This window comes from Anoplopoma fimbria, chromosome 10, assembly GCF_027596085.1.
Source record: "Anoplopoma fimbria isolate UVic2021 breed Golden Eagle Sablefish chromosome 10, Afim_UVic_2022, whole genome shotgun sequence".
NCBI lineage: Eukaryota > Metazoa > Chordata > Actinopteri > Perciformes > Anoplopomatidae > Anoplopoma > Anoplopoma fimbria.
Window position 1 is genome coordinate 19,680,241 of NC_072458.1, and position 15,947 is coordinate 19,696,187.

The following is a 15,947-nucleotide window of genomic DNA, read 5'->3' on the forward strand; positions in this document are numbered from 1 at the left end:
CTGCAGGGAAACGGCGAGGAAAAAGCACGGTCGTCAGCGCTCTACAAAGTGCCTTAAAGCACAAAATGTAAGTGTACATGTTACCAATTTGCTCCCTGCTACAAATGTACCTGGTTCCTTTCAGACATGAGGAAGTCGAGTCTGGACCCTGGCAGTCCCAACTCAATAAAAGTCTTCACCAGTCGAAGGTCTGCGCTGTTTCCTGGAAGCAAAGATGGAAATTATACTCACCGTTTCTGGCCCATTAATCATTTAAGTGACACCGGGAATTAGTATTCACAGACTACAAAGTGCGAAGTGATATTTTTTAAGTTTGCAGGACACCCTCTGAGACACTATATTACATTTACAATGTAAATAGGGCAGAAAACAGGATGTAAAGTATGCAGGAGTTGTGTCCGTTTAAAGACTATTACTTTCTTGCAGTGTAATTGGAAAGCAGTGAACCAGAACTTTCAGCTGTATGCAGACTCACCATCAAGCCCGTGGACACACACCACAAGGTGTATGCCGTCATCAAACTCCTCGTCATCCTCTTCCGGGGGGAAGTAGGGCAGATCCGATGCCAGGAGAGGGAGGTCGCTGTACAAGTTGGACTGAAAGCTCAACTCTTTGAGCAGCTCTTCTTTGGCTTTGTAGAAACTGGAGAAAAAGGAAATGACATTTGAAAAAAAAAAACACAAAGCAAAAGATTGTTTTCTGTATGTAATATGTAGTATGCAATAAATCGACAAAGACCTTTCCAGTAATGTGATCTAAGATTTAACCTTCCAGAGAAGTTTGTATAACACTAAAAGTGAATCATTCTGACAGTTCTCTGTCTTTGGTCTAAAATATAATGGACATCCTGCCTTGCATTTTTGTACAATATCAATTAACATTGCCCCCTCCGAGCAAATTAAGGGTTTTAAACAAATGTCACACAGATTTACGAGTAGCTCCTCTAGGTTTTATTACTCTTTCATCCCGCCAGGTTAAAGATTTCAGCTTTGGAGTAGTCAAAACAAATCTGTTTCCAGCTACTGTACTTTCAGCTAACCATGATGGATTTGTCTGCATCCTTTGATGTGATTTAATGCATTAAAGACGAGGCATTTCACCTCGTCTTGAATTCCTCGCTTCATATTTGCCCTGACTTCATTTTGTTATGCTAGGCTTTCCAAGCATGAGTAACTGCCAGCTACCACACCAGATGTCAACAGCCGTCTCCACATACCCATAAAACCTTGTGTTTTGGCCTTGTTTCCTGTAGTGCGTGTGGATTATCGTCTGAATCCTACAAAGTTTTTCTTGGAAGATGGCCTGCATTTGCTGATACATTATTAACTGACACACACACACACACACACACACACACACACACACACACACACAAGTCAGAAAGGCATAATTCTCACCTGCCTGAACACAAATAACTAATGCAGCCTTAATGTCCAACTGAAAGTACAAAGGCAGGTCCTTTTTGCAGTCATAAATCTGTCAAAAAAGGGGCTTTTTACAAATTCCATGCTCATATATTTGTATTATGGAGAGTCCCAAAAATCTGAGAATGCTCTATCAGCCTTAAAATTTGAAGTGGACGAGCCAGTGGATGCGTTTAAAACATCAGCACTTTAACCCCGACAGATGTCTGACTGGTAGTTTAGCAGCTAGCTCAGGTGCAACAAATGACGTGTGTCCATGCTTGTAGAGAAACAGAGACATAAGCTAGAAAGCTAATGTGGATAGCAGTTCAGAGTGTGTGACTCGTTTTGTTTTGTGTGGCAGGCTGCTGTCTGGTTGTTAGTCGGTGTCACGGACAAGCAAAGTATTTGTGCCTGTTCATGGACCCACAAATCGGACCAAATAAGGGACCACAGGAAGTTCAACTTACAAGGCAGGCTTGTTTGGTTTAGCAGGAAATAACATGCTTTGAAATGGGGTTTAAAACACATTTACAGCACAATTTGTCCTTTGCTAACACTAAGATAAGCTGAAACATAAACTCACTTTAGCATTCGTTCGTTGGTCTCCTCATCCATGTTCAAGGGATTGAGCGAAGACGAGGAGATTATACCGAAGGAGCCCAGGGGCTGATGGGTGATAGGTGAGGTAGTTTGGCGAGTGGACATTCCACTGATGGATGGAGAGTCTCTTAGCGCAGACGAAAATGGCAGGCAGGTCGGAGCACAGGACACTGACATGTTCACCACCTCCACCATCTTCTTATTCACGAAAGCCAGCCCTGAGTTGGGGATCTTAGAGGGCTTAGTCGGGCAGTCCAAAGGCTCTTTCTCACTGGCTGACATCCCATTGAGGTCAACGGGTGATGCAATATCATTGGCAATCAGCCCTGTAAGGTCACCTGGCCTCTGTGTGGTGGTACTTCTGTGGAGGTCATCAGTCTGTTGAAGCCCTAGAGGTGATCGGGAGGGATCCAGACACTTCTGGTCCTCAACACTAATCAGTTCGGTCTGATGGAAACTTTGGCAGTCATCTACAGTGTTAATTCTCTCCTGTGCTTCTGCACTTTTATGCACACATGGTTTGTTTCCACAGCTGCAGGGCACTGGTTCTGTTTCAACGAGATGCACATCCTCCTCCGAGGCGCTTACTCCACTGATGTGTGTTTGATAGTTCATATTCTCCCCCTGGCTGCCAATAACAGCGCTTTCCTTCACATGCAGGCTCTCTACAGACTCTTGTAAAAGCAGCACTTCAGACACACCACTTAATACTGACTTGGTTCTGTATGTCTTTGACAGATTCTGTGGAGGGATGAACTTTTCAGAGCTAATATTCTCTTTGAGCAAATGGCCAGGATTTGGTTTTGAAGTCGGGTCGAAAAAAGATGACTCAGATTGCTCCGCATCCAGGTTGCTGTTCAAAGAAGAGCAGTTGATCTTCAATGAATCCTGGTGTTGCGCTAAACTGTTAGTTTCCTGGTTGAGGAGCACATGGCCCTCCTCGGTGTCTTCAGGGCTGTTTATCTGTGGCGCAGAAACTGACTTTGTTAGTTTACTGAGCTGCCTCTGATGCTGGTCCTCCTCGTAGGGCAGGGAGCTAATAGAAGTGAGTGAGGCCTGTATGCCTCCGCTGCCGTTGCTCTCCATCTGCAGGCCTTCCAGAGAGCTTCGGTGGACCGGGTGGCGGCACACTATTTGCTGTGGGATCTCCCGTTCGCTGGAGAAGTCAAGAGGAGGTCGGCCTCGCAGTGCGGCCTCCGGGGGCCAGGCCACCGAGCTGGGCTCACTCTCAATACCTGAGTCCGAAATAACTGAGGATGAGCGCTTCATGATCTTGGAGCCGATCAGGCCTCCACGTTGAGTTACCTCTTTTCTGAGATCACCTGTAAAAGTAGGTATCACTGGATGCGCATGGGCAGGGTTGAAAGGAATATCCTCAATCTCATCGTCCATGGAGTGATTTAATGGCATCGCAATATCGGACTCCTCTTCGTTGTTTTCACTCTCCGTTGCATTGCTGTCATTTGTGGCATCACAAAGTATGATGGCATTTTCCGTCGCGTGATGAGCGGGAGACTCATCACTGCTGTTATTACAGTCAGTGAGGGGAATTTGGTTTGAGGAGAGAACCAGGAGTGCTTCTCCTTTGTATGGATCCAAATCACAAGGCTTATCTGTGATGTATCTCAGGCCTAGATCACAGCTCTCCTTATCCTGGCCTTGTTTTTCTTCTGGTTCCTTCAAGTGTTCTGCCGATGCTCTAGAGGGGTCAGCAATATCCTCGGTACGAATGAGGTTCTGGGTACTTCTGATGTTGCTATTGGTCTTACTCTGCTCTGCCATGAGTGAGACGTATGTGGGTAGGTCCATGCAATCATCACTGTCCAAGGGATCCAGGTGTATTGCTGGTGATCTGGCTCCCTGGCTGCTTTCAAAAATCCCATTGACATGAGAGATGGCGGGATCTGAGTGGGTCTGCCCATCAGTTGTTGGCACATGCGTTATCCACTCTGGAAAAACAAGGGCATTGCAGTAAACCTTATGTGGTTGGATGTAATTAAATAAAATATTTTCAGCCACTTTTTTCATATTACCTGTTTGAGGAGACTCCACATATCTGTCCTCAAAGATGATGGGCAGGCTGTTCCAGTCTCCATCGATGTCCAGGCACTCAACAGGTAAAGGAGGCATCTTGGTCAGGTAGTCTGAGCTCCGCACTTCTGCAGCTATCTGGCCATGTCTGTTGATTCTGAATCATCAGGATAATATCATCAATACTACACTTCTCTCCATTTATAGAATAAGCCAGTTATTTTTCCTGAGAAGGCTGATACTCACAGTTCCTCTTGAAAAGTCAAAGATATCTCCTTGGGGTGTTCGATGAAGAAGTACGCCTCTGAGAACCTCCTGACCTGGTGTTTCGAGACACAGACAAAACTATTTCCATCAGTCAGTCCGATGAGTCAATCACCGAATTTCAGCTCACACAGAGTGATTCATATCGCTGCTTCCGGTCTGTGACACAAGCTTGTTACAAAACCTTTCTCCTGCTCCAGCTCAAATTAGAAATGCATCATCCTTGAAAGTCAGCCACTGTGACAGGCAAATCACTATTTCTGGTGTATTTTCACCCCACAATAATTACAGAACATGTGTTAATTGAATTCCGAACTCCACTGGTGGGTGGAGGCATGACAGTATTCCCTCGGGGAAATCTAATACCAAAGCAAACATGTTCATTATTTTCAGACAACTGAGACCAAACAGTGCCGCACAAGAGGGCCTTAAGAGCTACTCCAATTTGAAACACATATTCATATTAAAAGCCAAGTGATTAAAAGGAAATTGCACTGGAAATCACCTTAACTTGCTCAGCTGGGTTTAAGCTACCATCTAAAATGGCATCTTATAATTTTTGCTAATTACTTGTCAAAAGTTTGATCAGTTTAACTCATAAATCTACACTTTACCTGATCCAACATGGAGGTTTATTCCTCTTCACAGCTGGTTTCATTGTTATATTTTTACTTTTCTTAGATCATCCCAGTGTGTTTAGAGAGAATTTCTATTCAGTATTTTGTAAAACCTTTAAGAAAATTGGTCACGACATGCCTTAAGGAGCCGGTCACAGAGCTAAAATGTCAACGGTTATGAAAGCATTTTGATTGTTCTGTAGTATTTCTGTATTCTTCTGTGGGTGCTGAGAATATAAATGGCTCAATTTAAAGATATCACAGCAGATCGTCACCATTGCACTCTAATATATATCTGGAGAACACACAAGAAATGTTGGCGTTTGAGCATTGTATATGCCTTTTGAAGGAATATCACTCTCACCCTGAGTGTGTGGTGCTCCTGGGCCAGATAAGAGAGGATGTGGGGGTTGAGAACAGCGGCCTCCAGGAAGTGGCTCCACAGAGCAGCCAGCTGGGAGCAGAGCTGGCTCACGTCCCTGCTGATCTGCTCCGCTACCCTCTCATGGCCTTCTTGTAGCTGATGGGGACAGAGATGAAAAAAAATAAGATCCCTATAATATCAAACTGAATCAGTCTTCCTAGAATACAGCATTCTATTCTAGGATTCTAGGATCCTCGGTTTTACTGCTGCCATATTTTTATCTACCGACAATGTGTGTCTGCCTGACTTGCATGTCTTCGGATCATTGTAGAAAAACTCGTAAATCAATCAACCCACGCTGTTCTCTATGTGAAAGGCTGGTTATAACAGCTGGGCCATCATATTACCCCACACATACATATTATAATCTATTCAGAGACTTGTTTTAACACTTGAAACTCATGATTGATTAATATCTCAGTGATCCCCTTCACGACTAAACACAACTTTAAGAATTTGAGTCACCAAATAAGATATTGTAATTAAATCCATCGCCGTGAACTAATACCATTGTCTAAGATGAAATCCACTGTCCTACGGATAGTAAGAAAATAAATGCAGAATTTCTTTTTTCAGTTAATCCAAAATCCTCTTGGGTTTGTTTGCATTCCAACCAAAAAAAAATCATAATCCTTTAGCCCCAAACATCTAGATTAAGAAATGACATTTGTCTGTGCAAATAATTAACTTGTTTTTTGGACGGCCAAAAAAAAGCGTTTCCTATACCACTACATCTGAAATAACAACAAATAAACAACATCAAAATAGGGAACACAATTTTAAAAATGAACATACCTGTAACTCTGTTGTGAGCAGATTTAGAGTTCTGTCTACAGGCAGCACCTCTGTGGAAAGAAACAATATTTGCAAAGCTTAGTGCAAAGGATTTCACACAGTTTGTACCGAGAGATTAAACAGGGTAACTACAGATTTAATAACAGACAGTTCAACATTTTATTTAGAATATTGTGTCAATACAAATAAAAGCTTCGGACCAGTCTTTAAATCTTGAATAAAATCACAAATCTGTTAAATAATCCCATACATTTTGGGATTTAAGACAAAAAAAATAATGATTATGGATGAAATTAAGTGTTAAAGGCCATGAAATATAATTGTGACTTCAACCAGTGGTAGAAACGAGTCAGTGCATTTATTTATGTACAGTTCACTTTCTAGGTATTCTGGTTCTTACTAATTTACTCCACTGCATATATTGACAGTTCAGATTACAGCTTTGATTCCAAATATAGGATGCATTTATAAAATACAATGCACTATTATGAATTAAACTACTAACCAATCTTTAAAATTAATAAAATCAGCTCCACAAGTTGTCATGGAGCCTACTTTCACCCCTCTCAATATATATTATTCTTGATTCAGTGCTGACAGGAAGGTGCACATTTCTCTCACTCATCTGTTGTGATGTTTGAGAGATGCTTGTTCACTTTAGTCTTTCTGCTTTCGCATGTTTTATTTAGGGGGCCTTTAATTCCCTGACCTTCCTGACCCTTTAAGGATAAGGAGTGCACTTCCCCTTTAAAATGTCTTTGTGGGTAGTTTTTCCTGCTCTAATGTTTGTCAGTTCCAAACAAGGGAAAGTTTACTTGTTTCTCTACCTCACAAAAAAATATTACTGTTTTGTTTATGCCTCTTCAGAAGGCAAATATGATTCATATCTTTTGACAAAGTGCATTTGACTAATTGGCTCCAAATGAGGGGAGATTAATGCCACCTGTGTGAAAGTGATTCCAGAGATCAACCATGATTGGCCAAAGAGAGCAGGTGACAAGGTATAAAACGTTTAGCAAGCCAGCAGATGGGTTTGTATGTTCTCTACTCGCCAGAAAAAGGCTGTGTGTTTTGTGTACTGGAAGGATTGTTCTCATTAATCGTCTGCAGAGGACCTTAAGTGATAAACCTAATGAAGTGGTTTATGTTTCCCTTTTGTTGCCAGTCTGAATAAATTCTCTGGAAAGTCTACGCCTGCATGTTAGTCCATTCTTCCCACTTACGCTACCAACACAAGTAACACCGTTAATACGTTGCTTTGTCAGTAGTAATAATACATTATTTAATATTATGTGATACTACTCTGAAAGGAGTCAATACAAAACAGGACTAATTCTTCATTTGATACTTAAAATATATTAAGCTGGATTATTTCTTTCTAGTTTTAGCACTTTAACTTTAGTAAACACTGTGAGTATTTCTTCAACCACTGCTTCTCCCCGTGTCCTGAATGAAATGTGGACATCAAGAACAAAGAAAAGTGTTGTTTGATGATGAAAACTACACCGCTATCTTAATGGGATATCAGACATCTTAATTACCAATAGACCTCACATTTTTTTTTTTCTAAATTTGAAGACCACAAATAAAAGCTTGAATACTGAGCCTTGCATATGGTCACCTGAGTCCAGTGGAGTCTGCTGGAGCTGTGGGATTTCCTTCATCAGTGCAGAGTGGTAGGTGTGCAGGCCTCTGTGTGCGACCAGCAGGAGGCGACAGAGCCGCCGGTGCCACGTATGAGCTCTCTGCAGGCAGTTTTCACTGGGCAAATAAAAGCTCCCCTGCAGAGAAGGAGACGGAAAGAGAGGAAATGTCAGATGCTATGTAGGTCAGTAGTAACCTCACAGAAAACAGGCCTTCCTTAATAACAGACATGTACACATACTTGACATTTATAGTTAAAGTATACAACCGCAATGGTTGCACAGGATGGTCACTGACCTTGTGATAAAAGGAGAGTGATTCTGAATGGAGACGAATAAGATAATTACTTGGAAGATCAAATACGAGTTTAGAGACAAATGGACCCTAAACACAGCTTGCGGCGAGCTGTAAAAGCAGATCAATACGTGCATGTGGCCTCGGGAGGATGTAACGCATCCCTGTTATAACCTTTTAAAGATCACAGGTACAGGACGTTCACACAGAATTCAAGACGCCCAGGTTTGTCTGGGGCTGGATAAGTAAAAAGAAACAAATAGGCTAGTAAATCGAAAATGATGTGAATTAAAACTGAAAATGAAATCAGTGGAGCTACATTCAAACATTCAACAATGCCAAGTGAGGTACAAAGCCAAAGGAAGCAAGCTTAAGTGAGTAACGTTTAATGAAAAAGACGAGAAAAAATAATCCTGTAGGTCAAATACAATCCCCCCCTGCTTTTGAGTGCTGGCTGAATATAAGCTGTAATAAGTACCGTGTTTCCAGTAGATGGCTCTCTAACAGCGCTGTAGAAGTATTAACTGAATTTCACCATTGCATTAAGTGTAAAACTGGTCCAAACAGCTGCAAATCCCCAAGGCCTTTATACTATAATCATTTCTCTAATTGAATTTCCCAAAGATCTCATGATCTGCTACCCAAACGTATTAGTCGTCATAATACAGAGCCAGGGAGCCTTGGTTGTGACCAGTTTCTGCCCTCGTCCGCTGGTCCCTGACCTGGATCAGTCTGCTCCACGGTACCATTCTCCTCATGGCTGGGATGCTTCTGCAGCGCCAGTGCGGCTCAGGGCTTTGAAAGGCATGTGATGCCTGAGTATCTAAGGGATGTGCTGAAATTTGCCCCTAGCAAGTAAAGTCTCCGGCCCTATCATCATACCTGTGTGTGCTCTGTAATTGCAGCAGTGCAGTATAGCCGAAACCAGGAAGGAACATCTGTATGGTTACTTTCATAATTCTTTTTACCTTTTTATAGAGGCCTGCCTGGATCAGTCTGCGAGCGAGGGGCAGTGAAAAATAGCTATTTTTCAGTATGAACTAGTAATTATCTTAAAATCATAGTTTCTCTCCGCGGCTAAAAATGTCTGGGATGTGCCTTAGTTGAATGTCACCTGGCGTGATAATTTCTGCTTTTGTTTGCTGCTGTTGATGCAACTTTTACAATTCAGCGTGTACTTGTATATGTCCACCAAAAACACCCAAGAATCTCATGCGTCTCACTGCATCTCACAGCAGCATTTTCCTCTCTAAATATTCTTTACGACCACAGAGGGAACTTTGTCCTTCCTTTTCGAGATGTAAAAGCAGATATCAATGGATATATCTACAACATGTGATTTTGTTTTATTAAGAAATAACAACATAACAATTACAGGAAAACGCTGCGGTGTTAAAGGGGGTAAAGTGCTGAAAACGTAGTGTAGCCGCAGGTAAGAAAAAAGCTCTAAATTAATAAAGGTGAAGGAAGAGGCGGCATTCGGTGTAGATTTCACCTGCAGCTATGCAGTACGTGGCGCTTGTGAGCAGAACTCATTACTGTGATCAAACGAAGCCCCCCCGCTTGGCTAAACGCAGAGCTTATTAAAGTGCCCAGCTAGGGGGTGGGAGTAAAAAAAAAAAAAAAAACGGGAGGGGTGTTTGGGAGGGAGGAGGGAGGAGGGAGGAGGAGGGGGGGCGACCATGGCGCTCATTAAGATTTACAGTGTAGACCGTGGCGTCCGCAGGGACCTGAGAGATGCATGTTATAAAAGAATGGAAAAAATGGAACCGACTGTTTTACAACTGTACACAAGTTGGAATAATTGGCAAACACCAGAGAGAGAATAATTAGAGATAATGGCTACATGAAGAAAATGAAATGAAAATGACATGCAGTCCAGGAAATAGTCCAAATATGAGTATAGCATGTTAACACAGGAAAGAAGATGATTTGTATATTTAATACATTTTTGTGTTGTATATTTTGAGATGATGACCATGTCTGTATGCTAAATATGAAAGGTAGAGCCAGAGATGGTGATAGATGAATGTGTATGTTCGGGTGCTTAAAGGGTCATGAATGAATTTAGTTCTTATATATAGTAAAACATATACTGTATAATCATGATTATTAATTACGATAACAGTTATTCCATTATCACTTCTGTCAACGTGCAATTTTGAAGCTTAACTGTGTTTTAAATGGGCACAAAGGCATTTCCAGGGAGAGCTGCTTCCACTTCCAGATGCTAAGCCTGGAGCCTTCATGCCTGGGCAGGTGGGTTAATCAGATATTATTAAAAGCCACGGTGCAGCCCAGTAATAATCTCTGTGTTGGCCTCTGGTCTTTCAGCCTTAAGACTGCACGGAGCCCAAACAAATGACTGAATCTGAGGACAGACAGGACCAGGATTAGTAATCCAGAATGACTCCCCCTGCTCTGCTCAGCTCTTGGGCTGAATCCTGTTGCTTCTGGGTGACATGCCAAAACAAATCACAACTAAATCCATCGGCCTCTGTCACTAAACCGAGATGATGTTCACGTCATCGCTTGGCATTTAGCTACTTGCTCTCTCTCAAAAAAAAAAAAAAAAAAAAAGGGGAACAACCAGAAGAACAGAGACTGGCTCGTTATCTGGCTCATAATGGTTTCAGCTTTGTGAGACAAAACGGGCTTTGGCTGTTTGTGAGTTTTCTATTTGACCGCAGCTGATCGGCTAAAGGTTAACATACCTCAGAGATGACAGGCTTGCAGTAGCCAGCTCCGAACACAAGGTTCTCTACCGACATGGCAGATGGGTCGCTCGGGCTTTCTGGCGAGCCCTTCCCCAGCCAAGAGCCCTTCCCTGTACGTGCAAAGCTGCAGAGAGAACAGGAAGGACACATGCAGGGGACAAAACATGAGTGTGTGAGTGTGTGTGTGTGTGTGTGTGTGTGTGTGTGTGTGTGTGTGTGTGTGTGTGTGTGTGTGTGTGTGTGGAGACAGATAAGCTGAGAGACGGTGGCTGCTGCTGCTCCAATCAAATAGGTGCTGCAGTAATCTATGTAATGCACGGCTTAACACTGAGTTTATGATATTGACGGCTGAACTCATCAGATAAGTGTTTGGAAATCCATCCGTTCAAGCAGCTGACAGAAAAATACATGTTATAGTGGTTCATTCACCTGAGTTCTTCTGTTGGTAATATGTATACAGTTGCATTATAGTTTTCACTCCAGAATTCTACATCTTCCAAGTGTGACCAGCTGTACAATTTGATAATGAATCGACAAGAATGACTTATTTCCCACTGACCATTCGGCTAAAATGATGCATTGTCCAATCATTGCTTAGCAACCGTAGCTATGCACGACAGGCCTTTAAAGCTTTCGATTTCTTCAGTGAAGCTGTGTATATTTAAGCATCGAAAGAGTTTGGAAAGTTTTAGCTTTACCAAAAGTTATTATGCAAAAGTGTAAGGAATAGGTTTAACAGCGTTAATCTGCTCTAATGCAAAACGTTGCAATAACTAGTATGTCGGAGTGGGTAACGAGCTTACTACCTAACAGAGCATTACTTTCAAGGCCGATGTGCTTGTCAATAACTTACTAGGTTATTCTCTTTGCAACTGCTACCATTGATATAAAAAAATAAAAAAAAACTTTTTGTGATTACATATTAACTATGTAATATTTCTCCACTGTGTGGCAGACAGTCCTGGTTGCTATCAGAGTTTAGATCAACATTGGCAACTTTAAAAGTCCAGCATCTTCAGCAAAGTTACACAAGCAACACATTAATTAGACCTCATCCCAAAAAGCCTTTTCTCTTGTAATGTTAAAAATGAAAACAATATTATAGGGATGTCAACTAAGCAGCAACCAGGCTTAGGGTTGAATGAAAATTAGCTTAATTAGCTAGCTAACTACAGTTGATAAAAATCCGCAAGCCATTTTAAGCTGTCAAAAAAGACAGATGTAGTCTAGAAATGAAAAACTGCTTTTGTCTAACTCTGTCTGAAATCGAGGACCCAATGTTCTAAAGATAACAAAAAGTATTAAATCTCATTCTGAACTGGATATGTGCCGTGTCAGATTTGAAAGCTTGACGGGCATAGCATCAGTGACTTTGGAGGACAGGATATGACGGTGTGAGGTCCTGAGATCAGATACCAGAAGAGTCTTTCTGTTAAATGCAAATGTTTGCCCCTGTGAACTCTACCTGATTAGCGGCTGATGTAAGGCAACCAGTGAAGCATGTATGGAGACAGAAATGACGGACAGGTGGAAGTAGTCAAACATGACGGGGACGTGGTGGTGGAGGCCTCTCCGCGGGTGGAAGTGGAGGCTGAGGGTCCGACTGCTGATCAACGGGACGGTCGCTATCTCTGCCAGCCTGAGGAATGGGGAAACAGAGACAAACGTTACACTCACACACAAATGACACATATTTAAAACATATATTAAAAAGGGCTAATCCAAGGGAGTCCAATACGTCTGACAATACACAAACAAATTATGTGTTGATAAAACTAAACGATATGTAAAGACAAATGTAACGAAATAAAAATCAGTTAAACTCTGTATTAAAATGCTACTATGCTGATGCTGATTTTATTGCATATACTAAAGGTATAAAGACTGTTTCTCAAAGAAGAAGCTCTTTTCCTTTTTCCAGACTCTTTAAAAGATCTCTGAGAAGGAGGACTGCTGCTCAACAATAATAAAACATTATTATGAAGGACCTGTAGCGTAAAGTGTCCCTGCAGCTATAAAAGAAAGAGAGTCTTGGCCGGAATTGTAATGGAGACCTAGTAGACATTCTACAGTCACACAGACTTGAAAAAGCAGCTAGTGTTAATGCTATTATACACACAAGGAGCTCCATAACTCCTGTCCTGTGTAGCCTTGACAAGTACTATACTCACACAGGTATGACAAAAACTCTGAATTAACAGTTTTAAACATAAAAACTTGACACTACATGTCACTAATGTACAGCTGCAGGCCAGTAAAAAAAGGCAGTGTCCCAACAAAAATAGTGCATTTTTTCCATTTGCTAAAGCAAACTAAGCATTTCTTCTATTTGTCCCAAGCAGACAGACAAATAACAGTTATTGTGTTTTGCTAGCAGAGAAGTTGTGATCAGGTGCTTAAATAGATGGCTATGAGCCAAAAGACATAAAAGCCCTTATTTGTGCCTAGTTTGCATTCTCACTCTTGCATAAAAGCTGCACAAGGGGAAAGACTAATGTTCTCTCTCTCTCTCTCTCTCTCTCTCTCTCTCTCTCTCTCTCTCTCTCTCTCTCTCTCTCTCTCTCTCTCTCTCTCTCTGTCCCTCTTAAACACAAATAAACACACATTTCCAAATTGCCCGAAAACCTACTGTTGCTCATTGTCGGTGAAATGAAGGTCCAGCTTCAACTGAAAGTCCACCTCACTCAAGGCTTCCTCCACCTGCAACACATCGGTACAGTAGGGTGGTTATTGCATGAACATTATAGGATGTCATGAAAATACCACATGGAAACATACTTAAAGTAACTTATGAAAGTGAGATAAGCACTGCTACAAAGGTGCGTACTGTTTTGAATGCAAGTTTGTACTTTCGTTTATTTTGACGTGAGACAACAAATTGAGGTTCATTCGAGAAAATCTGCAAAATGCTTAATGGCATGGGAAACTGTGACAAAAATTATGATTAATAAAAATTAAGCCTTTATTAGTCCCACAATGGGGAAATTCGGTTCTCTGCATTTGACCCATCCCAGAGGAGCAGTGGGCTGCAATGAAGCGCCAGGGGAGCAATTTTGGGGTTAGGTGTCTCACTCAAGGACACCTCGGCATGTTGCCTGTAAGGGGTTTGAACCACCGACCTTGTGGTCAAGCGCTCTACCTCATGTGCCACAGCCGCCCCAGGCTGTGGCACAACCACGCTGTGGTTTATTACATAATAAAGGAAGGTCAAATGCTTGACAATGATCCCCTCAAACATAGATTATGATTCTCATTCAAAATAATGTTATTTCCTCATTTGGCAATTTCTTTCTTCTAATCTATCTAATAATCAAAACTAATCTCAACACAATAACTGTTCATAATGAAGGCCTCACCTGCACGACAATAATGGCAATATTGGATTCTGTGAAAACCTCCAGTTATGTTAAACGACCTTATGTAACCTCTAATGGCAGTATATAAAAATTCACTTATGGTATGGTTAAGGTTGGAAAAAATTGTGCTTATGGCAATTATGATGGCGCAAGTAGCAGCTGCCGCCGGTAGCTCTTATGAATTTAGCTAAATTTTAGTCTCAAGTTGTTGTCTTTTTATCTTTACTGGAGCACATATTGCTTATAAAAGAATACACTCATCAAAGAAGCGAGAAGCAGACGTGGGGATTGGATTCATTCATGAGGAGCAGACATTGAGAAGATCGCCATCCACAGCCAACCACCCAGCCAGAGCTGCTGGACCAAATACAATTGTAAGCAGAGTCGAGAGGGTGGAAAACTGAGATGGAAGCTAAGCTAACACCAAGCTTGAACCAAAGGATTTTCCACCACCAGGATCAAGCCGCACCTGACAGGGATCCCAGGAGAGCGCACAACTCCGGTGGGATTCAAGCAATCCCTTGGGAATACAGGTAAATAAAACTAAAGGGACAATCCATAAAAAATGAAAGTGGTCAACCATGTTTTACCACACTGCCTCCAGCTTCAGAGCACCTTGGTGAATTATACATTTCAACTTTGGTGTCTCAACATTTCTGATCATCTCTTTCCAACAATCACATGGTGTGGTGTCCAACATCCAACCTGTCAATCCAAAATGTCCCATGTGTGTGCAATTGGGACACCATCTTTATACGCATCAAACAATTCAGTGAGCCTTTGTAACCTGCATGGAAGCATCTCCATTTTTTGGTTTCTCAACTCATTTACTCAGGTTTTCCTCACTCATGTGTATGTCCAACATGAATCAATGAGAGGACCAGCTATCAAAAGGGACCAACAGGGATATGATGGACATGTACACTATGTACAGATGTTTTTGTGTAGATCAAAACTGCTATTTTGCTTAGAACCTAATGTGACCAACCTTGTTTTGCAATGCTGATTTAGTTCTTTTTAATGATGTTTTATGTTCTCTGTGTGATCTTCAACCTGATGTAAGTTGAACAGAATTGAATTACTCTCATGTTCAAAGAGCCATAGAATACCATGGGTTATGGAAATACAGAGCTCCTATTTTGAATTTAAAAAACAAAGTAGAAACACAAAAGGTATGAACAAACTACAAAGGCGGTGCCCTCAATGGAGTCTTTTGAAGATTCAAGGGCGGTGTTGCTGATTAGAATAACTGCACAGTTCTTCCTCTCGTTCTCCTTACATGTATTTAAAAAGTACACACACACACACACACACACACACACACACACACACACACACACACACACACACTGTACAGTAAACATACAAATCTTTGCAGTCTAGTCCTTTATCGACGCTCTGATTGATTAAGCATACATGTGGGTGTACACAGGGGAAATGAGGGGGCTATTTTTGTCCGTGCTATCTGTAGCTGTGAGCTGCAGATAACCTCCGGAAGGTTAATGAGCCGGGAGCCTTCGGGAGAGCTTACGGCTGAAATCTGATATGTCGTAAAGCTCCTCTGTTTCCACACCTCCACGTGAATGTCTATGTTTAATGAAATCTTCTAAAATTAGGATCGGGCAGAGTCATGTGAGACAGAATATCCACGTTCTGACTGTAGCGGGGCTCTTTCCACAGTAATCAGGGCATCCATACTGTAGACGTGTCAGAGAGCAGCTGAGCGACGGTACAGGGTAATGTCATGGTTTGAGCTACGGCTATCATAAGGATGATTAGCTGCGAGCTGGGGGGGCCAT

At 41.8% G+C, this 15,947-nt stretch overlaps 1 protein-coding gene across 1 annotated transcript in view; it reads right to left on the bottom strand.

Annotated features, from left to right (window-relative positions):
• Positions 1-15,947, bottom strand: part of fam135b (family with sequence similarity 135 member B) — a 41,640-nt gene that overhangs the window by 3,332 nt on the left and 22,361 nt on the right. Inside the window, exons 5-15 of the mRNA XM_054606225.1 lie at positions 13,422-13,492; positions 12,258-12,431; positions 10,790-10,916; positions 7,759-7,918; positions 6,138-6,187; positions 5,283-5,438; positions 4,284-4,357; positions 4,040-4,194; positions 1,990-3,955; positions 476-642; positions 111-202 (exon numbers count right to left, since the gene is read on the bottom strand). Coding sequence (XP_054462200.1) covers positions 111-202; positions 476-642; positions 1,990-3,955; positions 4,040-4,194; positions 4,284-4,357; positions 5,283-5,438; positions 6,138-6,187; positions 7,759-7,918; positions 10,790-10,916; positions 12,258-12,431; positions 13,422-13,492 — 3,192 coding nt within the window. The remainder of the gene's footprint in view (positions 1-110; positions 203-475; positions 643-1,989; positions 3,956-4,039; positions 4,195-4,283; positions 4,358-5,282; positions 5,439-6,137; positions 6,188-7,758; positions 7,919-10,789; positions 10,917-12,257; positions 12,432-13,421; positions 13,493-15,947) is intronic.